Source organism: Pseudorca crassidens, chromosome 20 (genome assembly GCF_039906515.1).
Source record: "Pseudorca crassidens isolate mPseCra1 chromosome 20, mPseCra1.hap1, whole genome shotgun sequence".
Taxonomy (NCBI): domain Eukaryota; kingdom Metazoa; phylum Chordata; class Mammalia; order Artiodactyla; family Delphinidae; genus Pseudorca; species Pseudorca crassidens.
This window is the reverse complement of record NC_090315.1, coordinates 60,713,167-60,730,432: the sequence shown is the minus strand read 5'-3', so window position 1 is coordinate 60,730,432 and position 17,266 is coordinate 60,713,167. Positions and strand designations below refer to the sequence as shown.

The 17,266-nt window shown below is 49.2% G+C and overlaps 1 protein-coding gene across 1 annotated transcript in view; it reads left to right on the top strand.

The window, feature by feature from the left end:
* ZCCHC14 (zinc finger CCHC-type containing 14) overlaps nucleotides 1–17,266 on the top strand; it is a 58,107-nt gene that overhangs the window by 15,318 nt on the left and 25,523 nt on the right. The window contains exon 2 of the mRNA XM_067721387.1: nucleotides 10,222–10,345. Within this exon, the coding sequence (XP_067577488.1) occupies nucleotides 10,222–10,345 (124 nt within the window). The remainder of the gene's footprint in view (nucleotides 1–10,221; nucleotides 10,346–17,266) is intronic.

Below are 17,266 nucleotides of genomic sequence, written 5' to 3'. Positions count from 1 at the left end.
TGGGTTTGTCATCTATGGTCTTTATTATGTTGAGGTAGGTTCCCTCTGTGCCCACTTTCTGGAGAGCTTCTATCATGAATGGGTGTTGAATTTTGTCAAAAGCTTTTTCTGCATCTATTGAGATGATCACATGGTTTTATTCTTCAGTTTGTTAAGGTGGTGTATCACAAAATGCACACATTTTAGGTGCATCATGTGAGTGACGAGTGAGTGTTTTCACCACTTGAGTTTTGGTAAATGAATGAACCCCTACCAAGATACAGAACATTACTCTCACCCCAGAAAATGTCCTCATTCTTTTTTGGGTCAGTTCCCACCTTTACGGCCACCAAACCCTGCTATCTCCTACCTCCTGCCTTTTTTCTTGTTTTTCTCTTCTATTTTTCCCCCACCATTGATTAGTCCCACCTTCTCTGGAGCTTCATTTAAGGGGCCTCATAGACTCCATTTGAGCTGTGGGCTTGCTTCGTTGCACAATTTTTAGTGGCTGGTCCAGGGGTTCCTGAAGTTTCACAGTCTGCCTTCCAGGAGTTCATGTGGAGACTGAGAACCTTGCAGTTGTATTGTACCCATAAGGTTTCTCTGTCCTTCATGCTGTGGTTAAATATGTGTTGCTTCTATATAGGCTGTTTAGTCCTACAATATATTTTTTGCTTTAATAGGAGTATATATTTTTTAAGTTAAGATAAAATATAGTCTTTTACGTTTACCCACGTATTTGCCATTTCTTACAGAAGAACCGGTTTGTTACCATGTCCCTTCAGTCTGGAAATCTTTTCTTCAGCGTGTTTTGGAGTGCAGGGCTGATGGCAAGAAATTCTCTGTTTTCTTTTATCCAAAAATGCTTTGTTTTGCCCTGTATTGTTAAAGGGTGTTTTCACTGGATGTAGGATTCTTTGTTGACTGTTCTTTTTCTTCTAGCTTTTAAAAGCGTTGAGACATGTCTCCCGGCCATCATTCGGTTTATGGTTCTGTATCCGAAGTGCTCTTTCCCTCCGGCTGGTTTCAAGATCACCTCTGGCTTTGGTATTGGAGCAGCTTGACCGTGTTGTTTTCTTGAATTTATCTCGTTTGCTGTTCTTTGAACTTCCTGGATCTGTAAATTTATGTCTTTTACTAAATTGGGGAGATTTTCAGCCATAATTTCTCCACGGTTTTCCTGTCTCCATCTCTCTTTCCTTCTGGGACTCTAGCTGCAGGTATGTTAAACCTTTTGATATTATTCCACAGGTCCTGGAAGCTTTGTTCTTCTTCCCCCCCCCCCCCCAAAATATTTCTCTCTCTCTGTGTTTTGGATTGGACGCTTTCTGCTGATCTGACTTGAAGTTCACTGACTTTTCTATTAATTCCAAACTGCTGTTAAGGCCATCCAGTGGATTTTTTATTTCAGAAATAGCACTTTTTGTTTTAGAATTTCCATAAAAATTTTTTTTGTTATTTTAGGACAATTTTTAGAGCACTTTTAGGCTCCCAGAAAAATTGATCATGATCACCCGAAGTCCACAGTTCACGTTAGGGCTCACTCTCGGTGTTGTATATTTTATATGTCTGGACAAATGTGTAATGACGTATATCCACTGTTACAGTGTAACAGAGTATTTTCACTGTCATTAAAATCCTCTGTGCTCCACCCATTCATACCCGCCCCCCCCAACCCCTGGCCACCACTGATCTTTTGACTGTCTCCATAGTTTTGCCTTTTCCAGATGTCACATGGTTGGGATCAGATGGGCTTCTTCACTTAGGAACATGGATTTAAGCTTCCCCCACGTCTTTTCATGGCTGCACAGCCCATTTCTCTGCAGAGCTGGGTCATAGTTCATTGTCTGGAAGTTCACAGTTGATTTATCCATTCACTTACTGAAGGAGATTGGTTGCTTCCTGAGTTTCCATTTTTAGAAACAGTTTCTGTTTGTCTCCTGAGATCTCCCTTTGGTTCGTATACCATGGGCATATTTTCCCTCCCGTCCTGGAGCCTCGTTACAGCAGCCGCTTCTCGCCCCTTGCCTCGGGCCCCAGCTCCGGCTCGTCTTGTGCCTGCCCTCCTTTTCTCTCTTTGTGGGTCTCGTTTTCGTTTCTTTATGTGGCCAGTAATTACGGATCGCTTCTTGGACTTTGTGTGGGAGGCGTTGTAGAAACTCTGCATTTTGTTCTGTCCTCCTGAAGGGTGTTGGCGCCAAGTTGCGTTTGTTTGGTGTAGTGGACCTGGCTGGGCTCCTCCCAGGCCCTCTCCGGTGTCCGCTGGCTGCTGCGGTCTGTGCGGCTGATTGGTCCTGGGGTGACCGCCAGGAGCCTGCCCTTGGCGCCCGGCTCAGGGCTCACGCGGAGCGTGGGCAGGAGTCATATGCAGGATTTGCCGTTCCCCTTCCGGGCGCTGTCCTTTCGGGGTTTCCCTCTCGCTTTCCAGCTGCTGGAGTCCACCAGCATTCCGATCTCTGGCTTTCTGAGTTGGTGAGGCTTGGGGCCCTCCCTGAGCTTCAGCTGCTCTTCTCTCTGGTGCGGCCTAGGACTGCTGCACAGGAGCTCACCCGTGCACGTCTCACTTCCAAGCTGAGACCTCCCCCTGGTTTCTCCTGTGTTTGGTTGTGTTGGTTCATTGTTTTATATGCTTTCTCCAGAGCTTATGCTTATCTGCAAAATATTGCTCTGACTACTCAGCTGTTATTGAATGGAGAACCACCTGTGTTTTGTAATCCAAGCGTTGTGGTCAGTGTAGACCATGGGTCCAAGAAGGAGTAACGCTCCCCGAGGAAGTATAGCTGTGAAGGAGTGCTTCCCGCTTGCTGGGACTCGCGTCACTGTCAAGGTGAGGCTCTGGGCAGAGGCGGAGAAATGGGCTGGCCCGGTGCCTTGAGATCAGCGTGTCCTTTGGAGACAGCACATAAGATGCTTGCTGAGGTGTTCTGGCACTCAGGGTGCTGAGGAGGGTCTGGTGTGTGAAAGGGCAGGCCCAGCGCCCATACCCGTGTGCCTCTCAGGTGCAGGGTCTGCTGCCATCTGCGGCTGGAGGTGCCTCTTGAATTTCTTGACCTGAGTGTCTTCTCTGATCACGCGTTGGGCCCTTTCCGGCCTGATCGTTCCCTGAGCAGCTACCTGGCCCTGAGCGGCTGAGCAGCTTGGCCGTGCTCGTCACAGGCGTCTGCTCAGGTGGCTCCTGTAGAAGCAACGCCCCAGGGCCCGTGTTACTCACGCTCTCTGGGCCTTCGGTGCGTCCTCGTCTGCAGCTGGGCGGCTGCTGCTCGTTTCCAGCTGCTTTGGGTGCCTGTTGTCCCCCATCCCGGATGCCCCAGTGTTCTGCACTGAACCCGTATCGTGGCTCGCACCCTGGGGGGTCCAACAGCAACCACCGGAACGTGTGCTGCTCTGCGAGGTTCATCTCCGGTGCTTGAATGTTAAATCTAGAACCAAAATGGTCATTAGAGCCCAGTTTACTCGTTATGACTAGACTTTGACTCATGTTCTCAAAGAAAACCCCAATATTTAAGCACACTTCTGGCCATAATGCGCACGCTAACAATATGGTGTGTAGTATGCACTTAATGTCAAAAGTCCTGAGGGTAAAAAGGACCGACTTTGGCTGTGATGTCCACGAGAAGAAACGCTACCTGAAATTGACACTGCCGTGCAGAAGACCGCAGCCCTGCATTTGAAGTGGTTTCCACGAGTACACCGGTCACACGCCTTACCTTTTTCCTAAAGGGGGAGGGGCTGCCTTCCTGAATGTATTTTACATTCAGTGTTGTCTTCAGAGTTTATTGAGATCCCACGTGGCTGTGCCTTTCGAAGTTCTGGGTTTAATAATACTCCTGTGTGACCCCTTGCGTCATTCATGGTCCTCACCACCAACATTGCACCTTTCTTTCGACACCACTGTTTTTAATGCTCTCCCGCCCCTGCCTTAAATTTGCTGCCTGTTGTCTGTTCAGTTCTAGGAGAACACACCTAAGCTGTTGACATTGCTTAAAATAAACCTCTGAATGAGAGGCTGGCAGTGCGGCTGTCCAGACGAAGCCTGTCCTGCTACGCCCTGCGCCTCGGCCATGTCACCAGCTGGACGATGGTGGCCCCTGCTAGGTGTCAGGCTCCGGGCGCCTTCCGCCACCGCCAGGCTCTGGTTTAACTGCCGGCTGCCGGCTGCATGGTGGCCTGGAGTTGAATTTCTGAGCTTCCCGGTGTGCACAGTGAGGCTGGGTGCGCGGTGGGGCTGCACCGCCCTGAAGGCTGCTAGGGAAGAGCATGCTTTCGAGCCGCTTTGCTGGAGCTCATCTGGTTACATACTTGCTACCTTGTGCTGAGATTTTTGAGTGGTAATCGTTTTTTTCTCCCTCCTTTTCTCTTTTTTAATGAGCAGAGCCCTAGGGTAAGAAATATTAAAAGCAGTGTTTTTATGTGGAAAACGGTTTTTGGTTAGCTCTGGCTTCCGCTTGTCCTAAGTCAGCAAATAGCTTTCACTATTAAACTATCTATTTTCTTGTTCTGGGTTTTAGAGACACATAATCACTATTTTAGTAAAATGCTTACAAATCACTTTTCTTTTTGATTTTATGTATTTTTTTCCCATTGACTTAGAAGTATTTAACATGTTGTTCTTTCCAGTATAGAGGTGGTACTTGGAAAACACGTTGAAAATCAGGGACTCTGTTTGTAGTTGCTGGAGTTCATGCTTGTGCTTGGAGGTCCCTGGCGTTCATGAGCTTCGGCCAAGGAGGCCTTGCTGTCCAGCTCTTGGAGACTCGGGGCCCCAACCCATCTGTCCCTGCTCCTGGAAGCCCTTCCTGCAGGTGTTTGCTTGGCTGACTCCCGGTCCCACGAGGCCTCAGCTCCGCCGTCCTCCCTAGACCACGGGGTTTCCTGTCCTGCCGGTGCTGCTCAGCACCTCCGACAGCTCCCAGACCGCTCCAGGCCTGGGGGGGGCAGGACAGCCGCGCAAGGGATGAGCAGCTGCGGCTTTAGAACTTGCTTTTGTTGGACTTTTTCGTGCTGTTTGCATCTTGTAGGAAGGTGCTCTCATTTAGACTTAGTATCTTTAACTTTTTCCCTAATTCTAATAGTGATTGTTCCTTCCAGAAAAATTGAAAAACAGAAGAGTATATTTTTAATCACTCAGATAGTAAATACTATTAAAATTATGGCGTGTTTTCTTCTTTTTTCAATGCCTGTGGTATATGTATCTACACAATTTATATATTACAAAATTCACACATCTAAGTGTGCGTGTTCTCCGTGCCTTTCATTTTCTGAAATTATTTTTTAAAGGCTGCGTAATATTTAATCATATGGATGTAAATTTATTTATTTATTTGGCTGTGTTGGGTGTTCGTTGCTGTGCACGGGCTTTCTCTAATTGTGGCGAAGGGGTGTGCGGGCTTCTCGTTGTGGTGGCTTCTCTTGTTGCGGAGCACGGGCTATATGTGTGAGGGCTTCTGTAGTTGTGGCTCGCGGGCTCTAGAGCTCAGGCTCAGTAGTTGTGGCTCGCGGGCTCTAGAGCGCAGGCTCAGTAGTTGTGGCTCGCGGGCTCTAGAGCGCAGGCTCAGTAGTTGTGGCTCGCGGGCTCTAGAGCGCAGGCTCAGTAGTTGTGGCTCGCGGGCTTAGTTGCTCTGCAGCATGTGGGATCTTCCCGGACCAGGGCTCGAACCCGCGTCCCCTGCATTGGCAGGTGGATTCTCAACCACTGCGCCACCAGGGAAGCCCCTGGATGTAAATTTATTTACGTCCTTACATATTACTCTTGCTGGATGTTTATGTCATTTTCTCCGGCCGCGCTGCACGGCCTGCGGGGTCTTAGTTCACCAGGGATTGAACCCACACCCTCAGCGGTGAAAGCTCGAAGCCCTGACCCCTGGACTGCCAGGGAGTTCCCTATTTTTGTCCTTCTAGAGCTAAGATGAACCTTCTTGCACACAAACCTTTGTATCGTTGGCTGTGTTCTTAGGATACATTCCTCCCCGCGGGATTAGTGGGTCCAAAGGTACAGATGTAATAGAAGTCTGTTACGTGCACCTAATTGCTGTTGGGACACTTGCACCGATTTGCACTTGCTGGTTGGGGATGAGACTGCTCGCCTGTGACATGTGATCATTGCTCGTAAGGGCAGTTGTCTACCTGTAGTTGCAGTGCGCTGATCGCTTGTCACGGAAGAGTCCATCTGTAGGTGGAGTGTCTATTCAGAGGGGGAGGCAGCCCCCAGATTCCAGGGACGGGGATGTGGAAACCGTGGGGCTCCCTGGACCTGGACCCTGGGCGTGGTCAGCAGTGCAGCTTTGCGTGCTGCACTCGGGGTGCGGACAGTGGGGTCGAGCACGGACGCTGCCCCCGGATTCGAGGCTGCCCAGGGGAGCTTCTCTGCGGGACCTCGTGGGCATTTGTCGCCTCCACGTGTCCTCACAGCGCCGTGTGTTGGCACTTGAGCCTGTGTAATGGCCTTCATGGCTGGCCGGCACGTGCAATGGTCATAGCAGCCGCTAACATCTCACTGAATCCTGGCTGTTTTTCCAGCACACTTAGCTACTTTAAATGCTTTTCATTTAATTCTCACAAAAACCCTACGAGCTAGGTGCAGTGGAGGAAGCTGCACGTTGCCAGACGAAGTTTTGGCCATGGTGGCATGGTCAGCAGGCTGCGGCCGCAGCTGTGGAGCCGGAGCCGTGCACGAGATGGGGTCGAGGGGCTCCCGGCTGAGGGCACAGCTGGGGCAAAGGCCTCCCGGCCATCGGTCCCACCCCCGGTGGCCGCAGTGGATGGAGCGGAGGGGAGCCGTGGGGGATGTCAGGGCCGTGACAGGAGCCAGACCCCGTGGGCCGTAGGAGAGGCCAGCTGTGAAGGTGAAACGGGAGGTGAGCTGGCCGGCAAGCACGTCGGGCGTCGTTTCGAAATAGAGCCGGCTGCTTGCAGGAAAAGGGACTTTGAGCCTAAAGGGAAACATCCGTCCAGGCTGAGCTGGGCTCTGTCATCGGAGAGCATCTTCTCAGCGCCTGCCCAGCAGCAGCAGAAGGCGACACTGGGAACCGAGCGAGTCTTTATTCTCGTGTCCACCAAGCTGCTGACTGGGCCCTGCTTGTGAGCCTGAGTCAGAGAGCACTTGAGCTGAACTGCATAGGTCACGTGGGGCAAATTAACTTGACCAGAAATAACCCCAAACAGCATTTCTGGGAAATGCAAGTGAAGACAGCTTTCAATGTAAACAAAGGAGCAAAGGAAAGATAAAGGCTTGGTTGGAAAAAGTGAACATTTGGAAGAGTAGGAGGAAATGCTTTGCGGAAAAAGTACCAAGGAAAACAAATATTGTTTTCCCCGTAGCTACAGTTTTAAAGAGTTTCCTTTCACGTATTTATGTCAGATGCAGTGCATACATTTCGATGGGGAACTCACAGATTCTCCCCTTTCTGTTCGTAGCCCCGGCACATTGACCTACACCCTGTAGCTTTTCCTGTGAATCCAGGGAAGGAGCTCGCTGTTCTCCTCTGGGGACAGTCAGACATCTGGACGTGGGGCCCTGGGAGCTTCACGCACAAAACAAAAGAACCACCCCAGTGTCCCGGCCGCAGTCCAGAAGTCCTGGTTGGGTTGGCGGGGTGTCGGCCTGCATTCTTTTAGTGCCCCAGGGTTCCCCGTGCAGTCAGGGCTGAGAACCCCGTGTGGGTCTGCTTCCCCTGCTTCACAAGCTGCGTTCTCCAACCACAGTGTTAACCAGAGGGGCTGGAGGGCACTTGGTCCACTCTTGCATCCACCTCCCCACAGGCTGAGTCTGGAGGATGGCGTTCTGCTCTCGCCGTTTGGGCTGTTGCAGGGTGGGCAGGGGCATGTGTGTCTCTGCTTGGGGCGGAGAGGTTCCTCACTGGCCAGCAGGCCCAGTGTTTCCGTTGTCGGTTGTTGAGACAGCTCAGCCTCTCTCTTCTTAGGACCAGGACCTAGAATTACTTGCCGGGGCAGCTAAGAGAACACAGGGGTTCCTAGGAGTCAGGTCAGATGCGGGGAGTCTGCTGCCGTTATGTTCAGTGTGTAGCTGAAAATAGTAACCTCCTGAGTTGTTTCCCAAAGTAATATTTACTGTTTGGAATTTAAAATCTTGCTCTTTGAGTAATTACTTGTACCCGTTAGTGCTATTATCTTATTTAATAGGAGAGAAGTTCATTTCTGGAATACTCTGACCATTGGATGATGAAAGAAACTTTGCCACACCTAAGGAAATAATCCAATTTAGTTAAATTATAAATATAAGTAACTGAAAAATGTAGCTGTCTTGATAACATCTTGGTAAATGTTATCAAATGAATTGACCTTTTGGAGGAATACTGGGTGGGGAGGAGTTCTTTCCTCGAGCTACATAAACTTGCAGACTAACCAGACCTGCGGTGAGTTGCTGTCCTTGCGTGGGGTCCTTGCGTGTCCCCGTGCACAGCAGGAGGCCTTCCTGGCCAGAGGCTGGCAGGGAGAGCAGGCGGAGCTTGTTGCGGGCAGCCTGTGGTGTCGCTGCGGCTCCGTCTGTGCAGGGTTGGGTGTCCTGTCTCCGAGATGGCATGTACCGTCCTGCCCTGCAGGAGTGGTGCCACCTCCGCCTGCTCCACGCCCTCTGCCTCTGCCTGATGCCCTGGGCCCGGGCTTTACACAGCAGGGCATGGGGCTGTGCTGCCGCCCACCTGCTGTCCAGGTAACAAGGAGAACCAGGGACAGTGAAGGCCGGAGAGCTTCCTGACACGGGTCAGGGTTGGGACCAGAAGGCATGCTCCACTTTTTCCCAGATCTTCTCCTTTGTTGTGTATGTAGCATGGTGTTTCTCCACCTTTTTTTTTTAAATTCATTCATTCATTCATTCATTTTTGGCTGCGTTGGGTCTTCGTTGCTGGGCGCGGGCTTTCTCTAGTTGCAGCGAGCGGAGGCTACTCCTTCGTTGCGGCGCGCGGCCTTCTCATTGCAGTGGCTTTTCTTGTTGTGGAGCACGGGCTCTAGCACACGGGCTTCAGTAGTTGTGGCACGTGGGCTCAGTAGTTGTGGCTCATGGGCTCTAGAGCGCAGGCTCAGTAGTTGTGGCGCACGGGCTTAGTTGCTCCACGGCATGTGGGATCTTCCCGGACCAGGGCTCGAACCCGTGTCCCTTGCATTGGCAGGCGGATTCTTAACCACTGCGCCACCAGGGAAGCCCCTCTCCACCTTTTAAAACTCACCTCTTTTGATAAACTTTAAAATTTTAATTTTTCTCTACTGTCCTTTGAAATTTTGATGTACATTAAATTGTGAATATGAAGACATTAAAGCATTGGTCATTTTTATTCTTCTAAATCCTACAAGTAGTAAATATATTTGGCTATAAAATTTTCAAATACTGGTCATTATTACGGGGAAAAAAAGAAAGTTATTGCACCCTCCCCACCCTGCCCAAGAGAGCCTCCTCTCATGTCTTGAAATCACTTACGGTTACGAGTTTGCCGTATCCTTCCGGGCCCTGACTGTTTATTTACACATGGACACGTTCACTGTAACCCTAAGACGGGAGGGGGCAGGGAACACTCCTTCTGGCTTCTTTTGGACACTTGGTCTAGGTGAGCTTTCCTTATCGTGCAGAGTGGGGATCTGTGGGCAGCAGTCCTTTATTTATTGGGTCTCTATCAGTAGCTGTTTAAGGTGTTTTCAGTATCTTACTATTACAAATGCTGCAGTGAGCGTCCCGCCCCACATCTTTCTCACGTGTAAGTACTTCGTATGACAGATTCCCAGAAATGGAATTGTAATTTTAGAATCTGCTTTTTAGAAATGTACCCCCCCAATACATCAAGTTGTATTCTGTTCTTTACTGGGTTTTTTTAGAGCATTTTATTATTTTTTTTCAAGATTTATAGAAGGACTGTATTAAGTTCTGCTGTGTAATTAATTTTATAGGAAACTCTATGATTTAAAGAAATAAAAAATCAGGTTGTACCTCACATATAGGTATATGATTCCTGATGGCTTGGTTAACAGTTTCTATCCAGCGAGTGAACCACTGGCACAAGACATGAACTTCCACGTTTGCTCAAACTGGGGATGTTTTTAAGTTTCAGTGGTGAGGACTGGGTTGGTGAAATTTTTGTCTTTTGATGGAAGTGGTTTCTAGTTGCACTAGCAATACACATTTTATAGAAAAGTTTGAAGATACAATAAACTTAAATGTCTTTTAAATAAAAATGGAAATCATTCCATATGAACTACATGGAAGAAAATAAGATGTTTCTATTTTTGTCCCCTGAGGTCACTCCCAGGACGGAGACCCCCGTCAGCAGTGTCGGTAACAGTTTGGAGAACGCCCTGCACACATCCGCGCATTCCACTGAGGAGTCGCTGCCCAAGAGGCCTGGAGGGAAGCACTCCAGAGGTGAGCGCTTGGTCTGCAGGGTCAGAGGGGAGCAGCGTCGGATGTAGGGGGAGACGTTCGCAGTGGCGTTTGGTTAAATGCTCTCACATCTTTGGGGATGCTAGTCTTAGTGAGATGTACTGTTTTTCTAAATTCTGCAAGTTACACACGAGTGGATCTCGGCTGTAAACATCTCACATCTTGATGTTTATTAAGGGGGAAAAAGTGAAAGTTGTTGTGCCTTTCCCCGCCCCACACGGCAGTGGGTCCTGAATTGTAGGGCAGCGCCGCCCTGTAGCGCTCTGTGTAGTAACGGTATGTTCTCTCTGCACTGAGGCAGTTGCCACCAGCCACACGTGCCTTCCGAGCCTGGAAAATGTGGCTCACGCGAGTAAGGACCTGAACTTTTAGATTTATTTCATGCAGTTGCACTAGCTCAGTGTGGACAGTGCACCTCTGGAGACGGCAGGGCACGTCTGGGAGGAGGCCGAGCTCCCTGGTTCTTGAAGGTCTGGCTTTGTGCAGCCACACTAGACAGAGTCGGGCTGGCTGTCCCCCGGCCAGCTGTGCGGGGTTTGGGGGGCTCGCTGGGGAGAGACAGGGCTCTCTGGGCCTCCTGGTCTAGAGCCAGGCGCGGATGCCTGGAAACGCGCTCGGTGTGTGGGGGGGGAAGATTGCGCTCCTAGCAGCCCTGGGAGCGCATGGTCGGCTCACCTCTGGCTCAGCTGGAGGGTCAGTCTTTCTGAAGACACAGCAGGACCTCAGCTTCCGGGTGGGTGGTTGTCGCTCACTCGCTCCAAGGGACTTCTTCCTTGCATGTGTCGCCCAGGGAGGAGCGCCTCCCGATGGAGCGTTGCTTCCTTTGTCCCCAGCCCGTCCCCGCACCTTTGGAGCCTGTGTCCTACACCCTCGCAGTCTTAAGGGGAAGGCCTTTCCTTCACCATTGTGCTTTTTCCTGTAGGCACAATTATCAAGACCCCCTCGTTCCTGTTTTTTAATATAATTGCCAGTTGAACGGCTGTGTCTGTCACTCTCTTGCCGATGTGCCTGGGTGCGGGAAGGCAGATCTGTGGTAGGACCGTTATTGTCTGCGCTCAGACATCGTAATCCTTAGAGAATAGGCAGACCTTGCTAATTATCTATGGTATTCTCCAGCCAGTGGTCATGGGGATGATGGTCTCCTCCGCCCAGAAATTGACCAGCAGGTAAACCTGGTTTTGTCGTTCGCACTTTCCCCGGTGCCCTGTTACTGCTCTTCGGAAAGTCTGAAGCCACTCTGAGTGTTATTAAAGTTTTCTTGCTGTCTTTTCTGTATCCCACTTCTGTTGTGGGTTGTCTCTGCTTCTTAGAAGTTTTCAGTGACACAATTTAGCTTGTAAAGAGGTCAGATTTTTGTATTTCTTCAGTACTGAAGCTCAGGGGACAGCAGTAAGGACAATCTGAAACCCTGACTGCTCTTGGCAGGTGGTGTCCAAGCTCGTTACATACATTAACTCATCTGATCTTCCTAAGAACCTGTGGGGCTCAGGTATGAGCTGGTTCATTCTAACAACAGTCCCCATTTCACAGACAGGAGAACTGAGTCACAGATAAGCAGTGTTCCTAAGATAAGCTGAGATCCCAACACTTGTGTTAGAAGAGAGTAGAAAAGGAAACTCAAGTACACATGAAGTGAAAGCATTACCTTTTTCTCTGTACTATTGATTGTGAAGATTTTCAGGTACAGCCTTCCTCGGGAAGCCACTTGGAGTTTGTGGAAGCCCGCCAGGTGATGCCGCAGTCCCACAGAGCACGTTTTGTTCAGGGATTAAATAACTGCGCCCAAGGTCACGGAGCTGGAAAGTGTCATGTTTCAGACAGCCTGTCTGACTGCAGAGCCCCTTGGCTTCCCTAGCCCTGCCGAGTGGGTTGTGGGTCTGTCCTCTCTGCCCTGGCCTCCTGTCACCCGTCTCCGCCACGGCACAGCTTCGTCCAGCACAGGTGCTGTCATCCCTGGGCCTTGACCCCCGTGTCGCTCTGCCCGCTGGGCCCTTCCCTTTGAGGTCTAGCCCCACAGCACTGCTGTGAACTGTGTCCTTTTTCCATCACTTACGGCTGCTCCTGTGCCTCGTGCGTACTAAGGCTGAATAAAACGTTTGCCTTAATACGTAAGCAAGTGAATTCCTCAGGCCCTGGGTTCAAGTGCGTGTCACTAACCGCTCCAATGGCATGTGTGTTCGTCTCCTACTTTTGCTGCTTTAGAAATATGTTCTGTCAGCTTTATGTTTTCTGGATCATGTACTGCTTTTGTTTCTATATTTCTGGAGAACTGACAAATCAAATTAATGCAAGGTAGCTAGATGATAAAAAAATCAAAGAAAAATAAGTTACAGAGTTCTTAAATATAACATGACCTAAAAAGATGTAGGAAAGAGGATCAGTTTAATCAGCATAGTAGTGTATGTTTGAATTTTAAGGACAGTTAAAAGAAGCAGTGTTTTTAAAAAATTATTCCCATCAACACAGACAACTAAATGAAAGTGAGAAAGTAACTTGATATTTTAGGAACGTCATTATTCACCTGAGACTTTTAAGAATACAGGTTTTCAAGTTTTAGATGAAAACTGGATTTCAGTAATAACGATTGTAAAGCTGGAGGCATCTCAAATATTAGTCTTTAAGTATGAAGACACTGAGTACTGTTGTATACAACTCGAGAGAAGACGGTGTTGTGCTGGAACATGACTGTCTCCATCTTTGCCTTTCCTCGTGAATAATACCCTCTTTACTCTGCTTTCTTTTGGCACAGTTTTGGTAATTTGTGGTTTCTTGTTATTGAGTGTACAGAATTAAGCTGTTTCATAAAGATACTTTGAAATCAAGTAAAACACATAATTGGCAGAAAACTACCAATCACCTGGTTTTTTCCAGAAGACTTTAGGGAAAATGTTCCAAAAGAGGGCCGCATTCTTGGGACATATTAAAGCCATCATCTCTAGGTGTCGTGTTCTCTCGGTGTGAGGTGGCCGGCCATCAGCTCCTGTAGATCGTTTGAAGGCCTTTGGTGGCCCTTAGGCTGTGGCGGTTTTCGCAGGAGCTCCCCTGGCTGAGGTCCGGGGAGTGGTTTTCTGGTCCATCTGTGAGTCCGCCAGACCCCGCTCAGGCCTTTGGGGATGCTTGCCTGGGCTCTTACTGCGGGGCCTTTTACAGTCTCTTCTATGCACATCTCCCTCCCTCCCTCCTTTTTCAGTTACGTTAGTGTTCTGGTTTTTAAATTAGGCATTGATCCAATTATAAAAATGGTAGTTCAGTGCAATTACACATCTTAGTGAAGGCGGTGTGCTCTAACTTGTAAGATTTGAGGAGAATTCCTGGTGTACGTCGTGAATAAGAAAAGAAGAAAGGTTTGAACACACGAAATGTTAAAAGCAGACAGCACACCACCTTGCTCTTTGCATCTCTACGTGAGAGCAGGCTGGTGGCCTCGAGTCCCGGGTTCCCAGCCCTGGGTGCCCTGCCCTGAGCCTCTGCACAGTCTGGACCCCAGCGAGGCTCACGTCCTTCCCAGCCCCCTAGCGCTCTTCCCATCGCGCCCGTTTGGGCTCGGGGTCTTTCCAGTTGGTGCTAATCCTGTCTTCGGATGTGTTCTCTCCCTGCAGGTGATGGTTTGGTATCTAGCCCCTCAAGTTGACACAAGTTTGCTGGCCCTTTTCAGAAAGTACTGAGACTTCGTGTGTGACAGATGACACAGTCTGCAGGGCTCACGAGGGTGGTGGGAGGGAGGGAGGCCGCATTATCTACCAGTAGACTTTAAGTGGGTCGTCAACAAATTTATATGCGTGTAGGTAAACACTCTAAAATTATGAAACCGCATTACAGAAATTTGGCAGGGAAACTACCCGTAATTCCACAACCAAACACAATTAACCGTATCATTTTTTTTTTTTTTCCAGTACGTGGGCCTCTCACTGTTGTGGCCTCTCCCATTGCGGAGCACAGGCTCCGGACACGCAGGCCCAGTGGCCATAGCTCACGGGCCCAGCCGCTCCGCGGCATGTGGGATCTTCCCGGACCGGGGCACGAACCCGCGTCCCCTGCATCGGCAGGCGGACTCTCAACTACTGCGCCACCAGGGAAGCCCAACCCTATCATTTTTGATAATTTATTTTTAGTCTTTCTTTAACATTTTAAACAACTATAATCATGTTATACATACAGTTTATAATTTTTCAGGTAATATTATAAGCATTTTTCATGTTTTAATTTTTATAAACATAGTCTTTAATAGTTCCAAAATCGAGAGTATGCTTACACACCTTTGAAGCCCGCCCGGTTCAGCACCCCCCAGCTGCCCCTTGTGTTAGCCACCGTCGCCACTCGCATCTGCTACAGAAGTCCGTCTGCACGATCTCTCCCACCCGCCTTGCCCCCGCCCCAGCAGGCCGTCCTCCCACCCTCAGAGCCCCGAGTGGCCACACAGTGGGCGCGGCACCAAGAGAAAAGCAGCAGAACTCGTCAGCCGGCCGTGTATGTGGTCCAGAGCCATCCTGGCAGTGCCGGGGCCGCTGCAGCTGCCTGCAGAGGGCCGATGGCGCGGACACAGAACACCGCGTCAGGTGGGCTGGTGATTCTGAAGAGGTCTCACAAGCATTTCGGTCCTGTGGTCCAAAATGCCTCTTTTATTTGAAAACAGCTGAGTAACATTCATCTGCTTTTCACATTTTCCTGTCCAGATATGAGTCACTTCCCGCTTTCAGTCCAGTTGGGGTTTTTTTCTTTTTTTTCATAAATCCTCATACTCAGTCCTGGAACTTTTAGGTACACGTTGGTGTTCTGTGGCCTGGGAAAATGCCGAATAACATTTTTCTGTATTCATTGACTTTGTATATTCTGTTGTTTAAAAAAGTAAAGGATCTGGATTAGGGTGAGGTCATTGTGGGTAAGTTTTTAAAAATAGTGATTGGGAAAACATAAGAGCTGTTTATTTGCTGACAATCTGACTGGGGAAGTCAGACAGGAACAGTGAGTAGTTTCACTGAGTGAGGTCGGGCAGTGCACAGCTGCTAAATGTAGTGTTTTCTTTGTTTTGCCAGAAAGGAAGAAAACATTCTTATTTTTTTTTTTAGAGTAATTCCTTCCTGTGAGCTATTTTAAGCTAAAACTACTCTAAACCAAATGGGTTCTAGTGTCTCCCAAGATCCCTATCAACCCCGATGCAACTTTATAAAATTAGGGAGACTCGTGAGGAAAGTTGAGGGCGTGAAAGCGCTTTTCCCCAACAGGCCGTAACCTCTGTGAGTGCGAGAACCCATGGACGGTGCTGATCGCTGTGTGCCCAGCCCTTGGAACACAGCCCGGGACACAGCAGGAGCTTTGTAAGACGAGTTGGTGAATGAACAGTTGTTGGTTTAGGGCAGGGATTGGCACCCTTTTTTCTGCAAAGATCCAGAAAGTCAGTATTTCTGGCTCTGGGAAGCGTGCGGAGTCTGGCACCGCCGCCGGGCTCTGCCGTCGCGGGGTGGAGAGCACCCATTGACGGTACGTCGGCCCACGGCGTGGCTGTGTGCCCCGGAGCCTGTTTACACAGGCAGACAGGCTGAGGGCAGCCTGCAGCCTGCCTGCCCCTCGCTTAGAACAGTGCCGCCCAGTAGAGCTCCCTGGGATGACCGGGCTTCTGTGTCTGCTGCAGTATGGTATAGCTGCTAGCCACGTGTGGGAACGCTTAAAATGCGGTTAGTGCAACCGAGGAGTGAGATTTTTAATTTTACTCAATTGTAATTAGTACCAACTTAAGTGGTCCCGTGTGGTCAGTGGCTGCAGCCGTGGGCAGTGCAGGGTTAGAACCTTCCCCGAAGCCCGGTGCACAGAGCTGCTCGCTGCTCTCTGGGGTGCTCAGACGTGTTAGGGGAGGAGAGAGTTCTGTGGCCAAAGAAATTGAGGAATTGTGGTTTAAAAATGTAGATTTATTTGTTGCAGGACTTCTCAGAGCCTTTAATATGCTAATGTACATGGGCATCCTACAAAAAGGAGTTTCTCAGATTTTCCCTCCAAACTTTTGAGCACAAAGCTTTCTGGGGGTGGCCCGGAGAAAACTATGGAAGGTATGGCCGACCAGGAGATGGGGCGTCTGCAGAAAGTGTAACTTAATAGCTTTAATAAGTTATGTTGAGTGTGTCATGCTAGACATGTTTTGAAGCTTTGTAGAAATCCCCATAGTGCACAGCCAAGGGACCTCTGGAAATGTCGGTGAGAAATAGTGCAAGAAGGTGCGTGTGCTGTTCAGAAAGTAAAGCCTCCCTCATTTGCCAGGGTCTTCGCATAAGAGCTGACTGCCCGTGTGCCTGCCCAAGGTTCACAAGCTTGAAGAATCAGTTAACTCGGTACTTGAGAAACTTTAGTATTTGAATCAGAAATAGGACATACGTACCTTAATGTGGTTTGGGAGTTTGGAAACTACATCATGTTTGATAAGTGCTGTTTTATTTTCAACAAATATTTGTGCTCAGATATTTGCATCTTAAAGCTTAAGGGCTTAGAAGCTTAATTGTATCATTTTCTTTTTTGAGGAGAAAAAAATGCACCCTTGCGTGTGAAAAGGGAGGTATGCAGAGGTGATGGCTTTGGAACTCTAACGGTGACGACCTTTTCTCATCCCTGTCCACCTGTGCAACTGCGGCCTCTGCCCGTCCTTGCTCTGTTTTGCAGAGGCAGTGCTGGGGGTCTGCAGGGTCTCCTCCGCAGCTGCTCTCCTCACACCTCCAGCCTGGCTTTGTCCTAGAAGGAGGAGATGAGGAGATGCCAGTGAGAGGTTCTGGGCAACTGTGTCTCTAAATAATCACTGTGGAAAACGTTGAGCATTAGTTTTTCAGAAATGAGAACAGATCATAACTAATCTTCAGTTATAATTATGGCCTGTGCACTTGTGCATTTTCAAGCACCGATCTCTTTCTTCTCTATGATTTG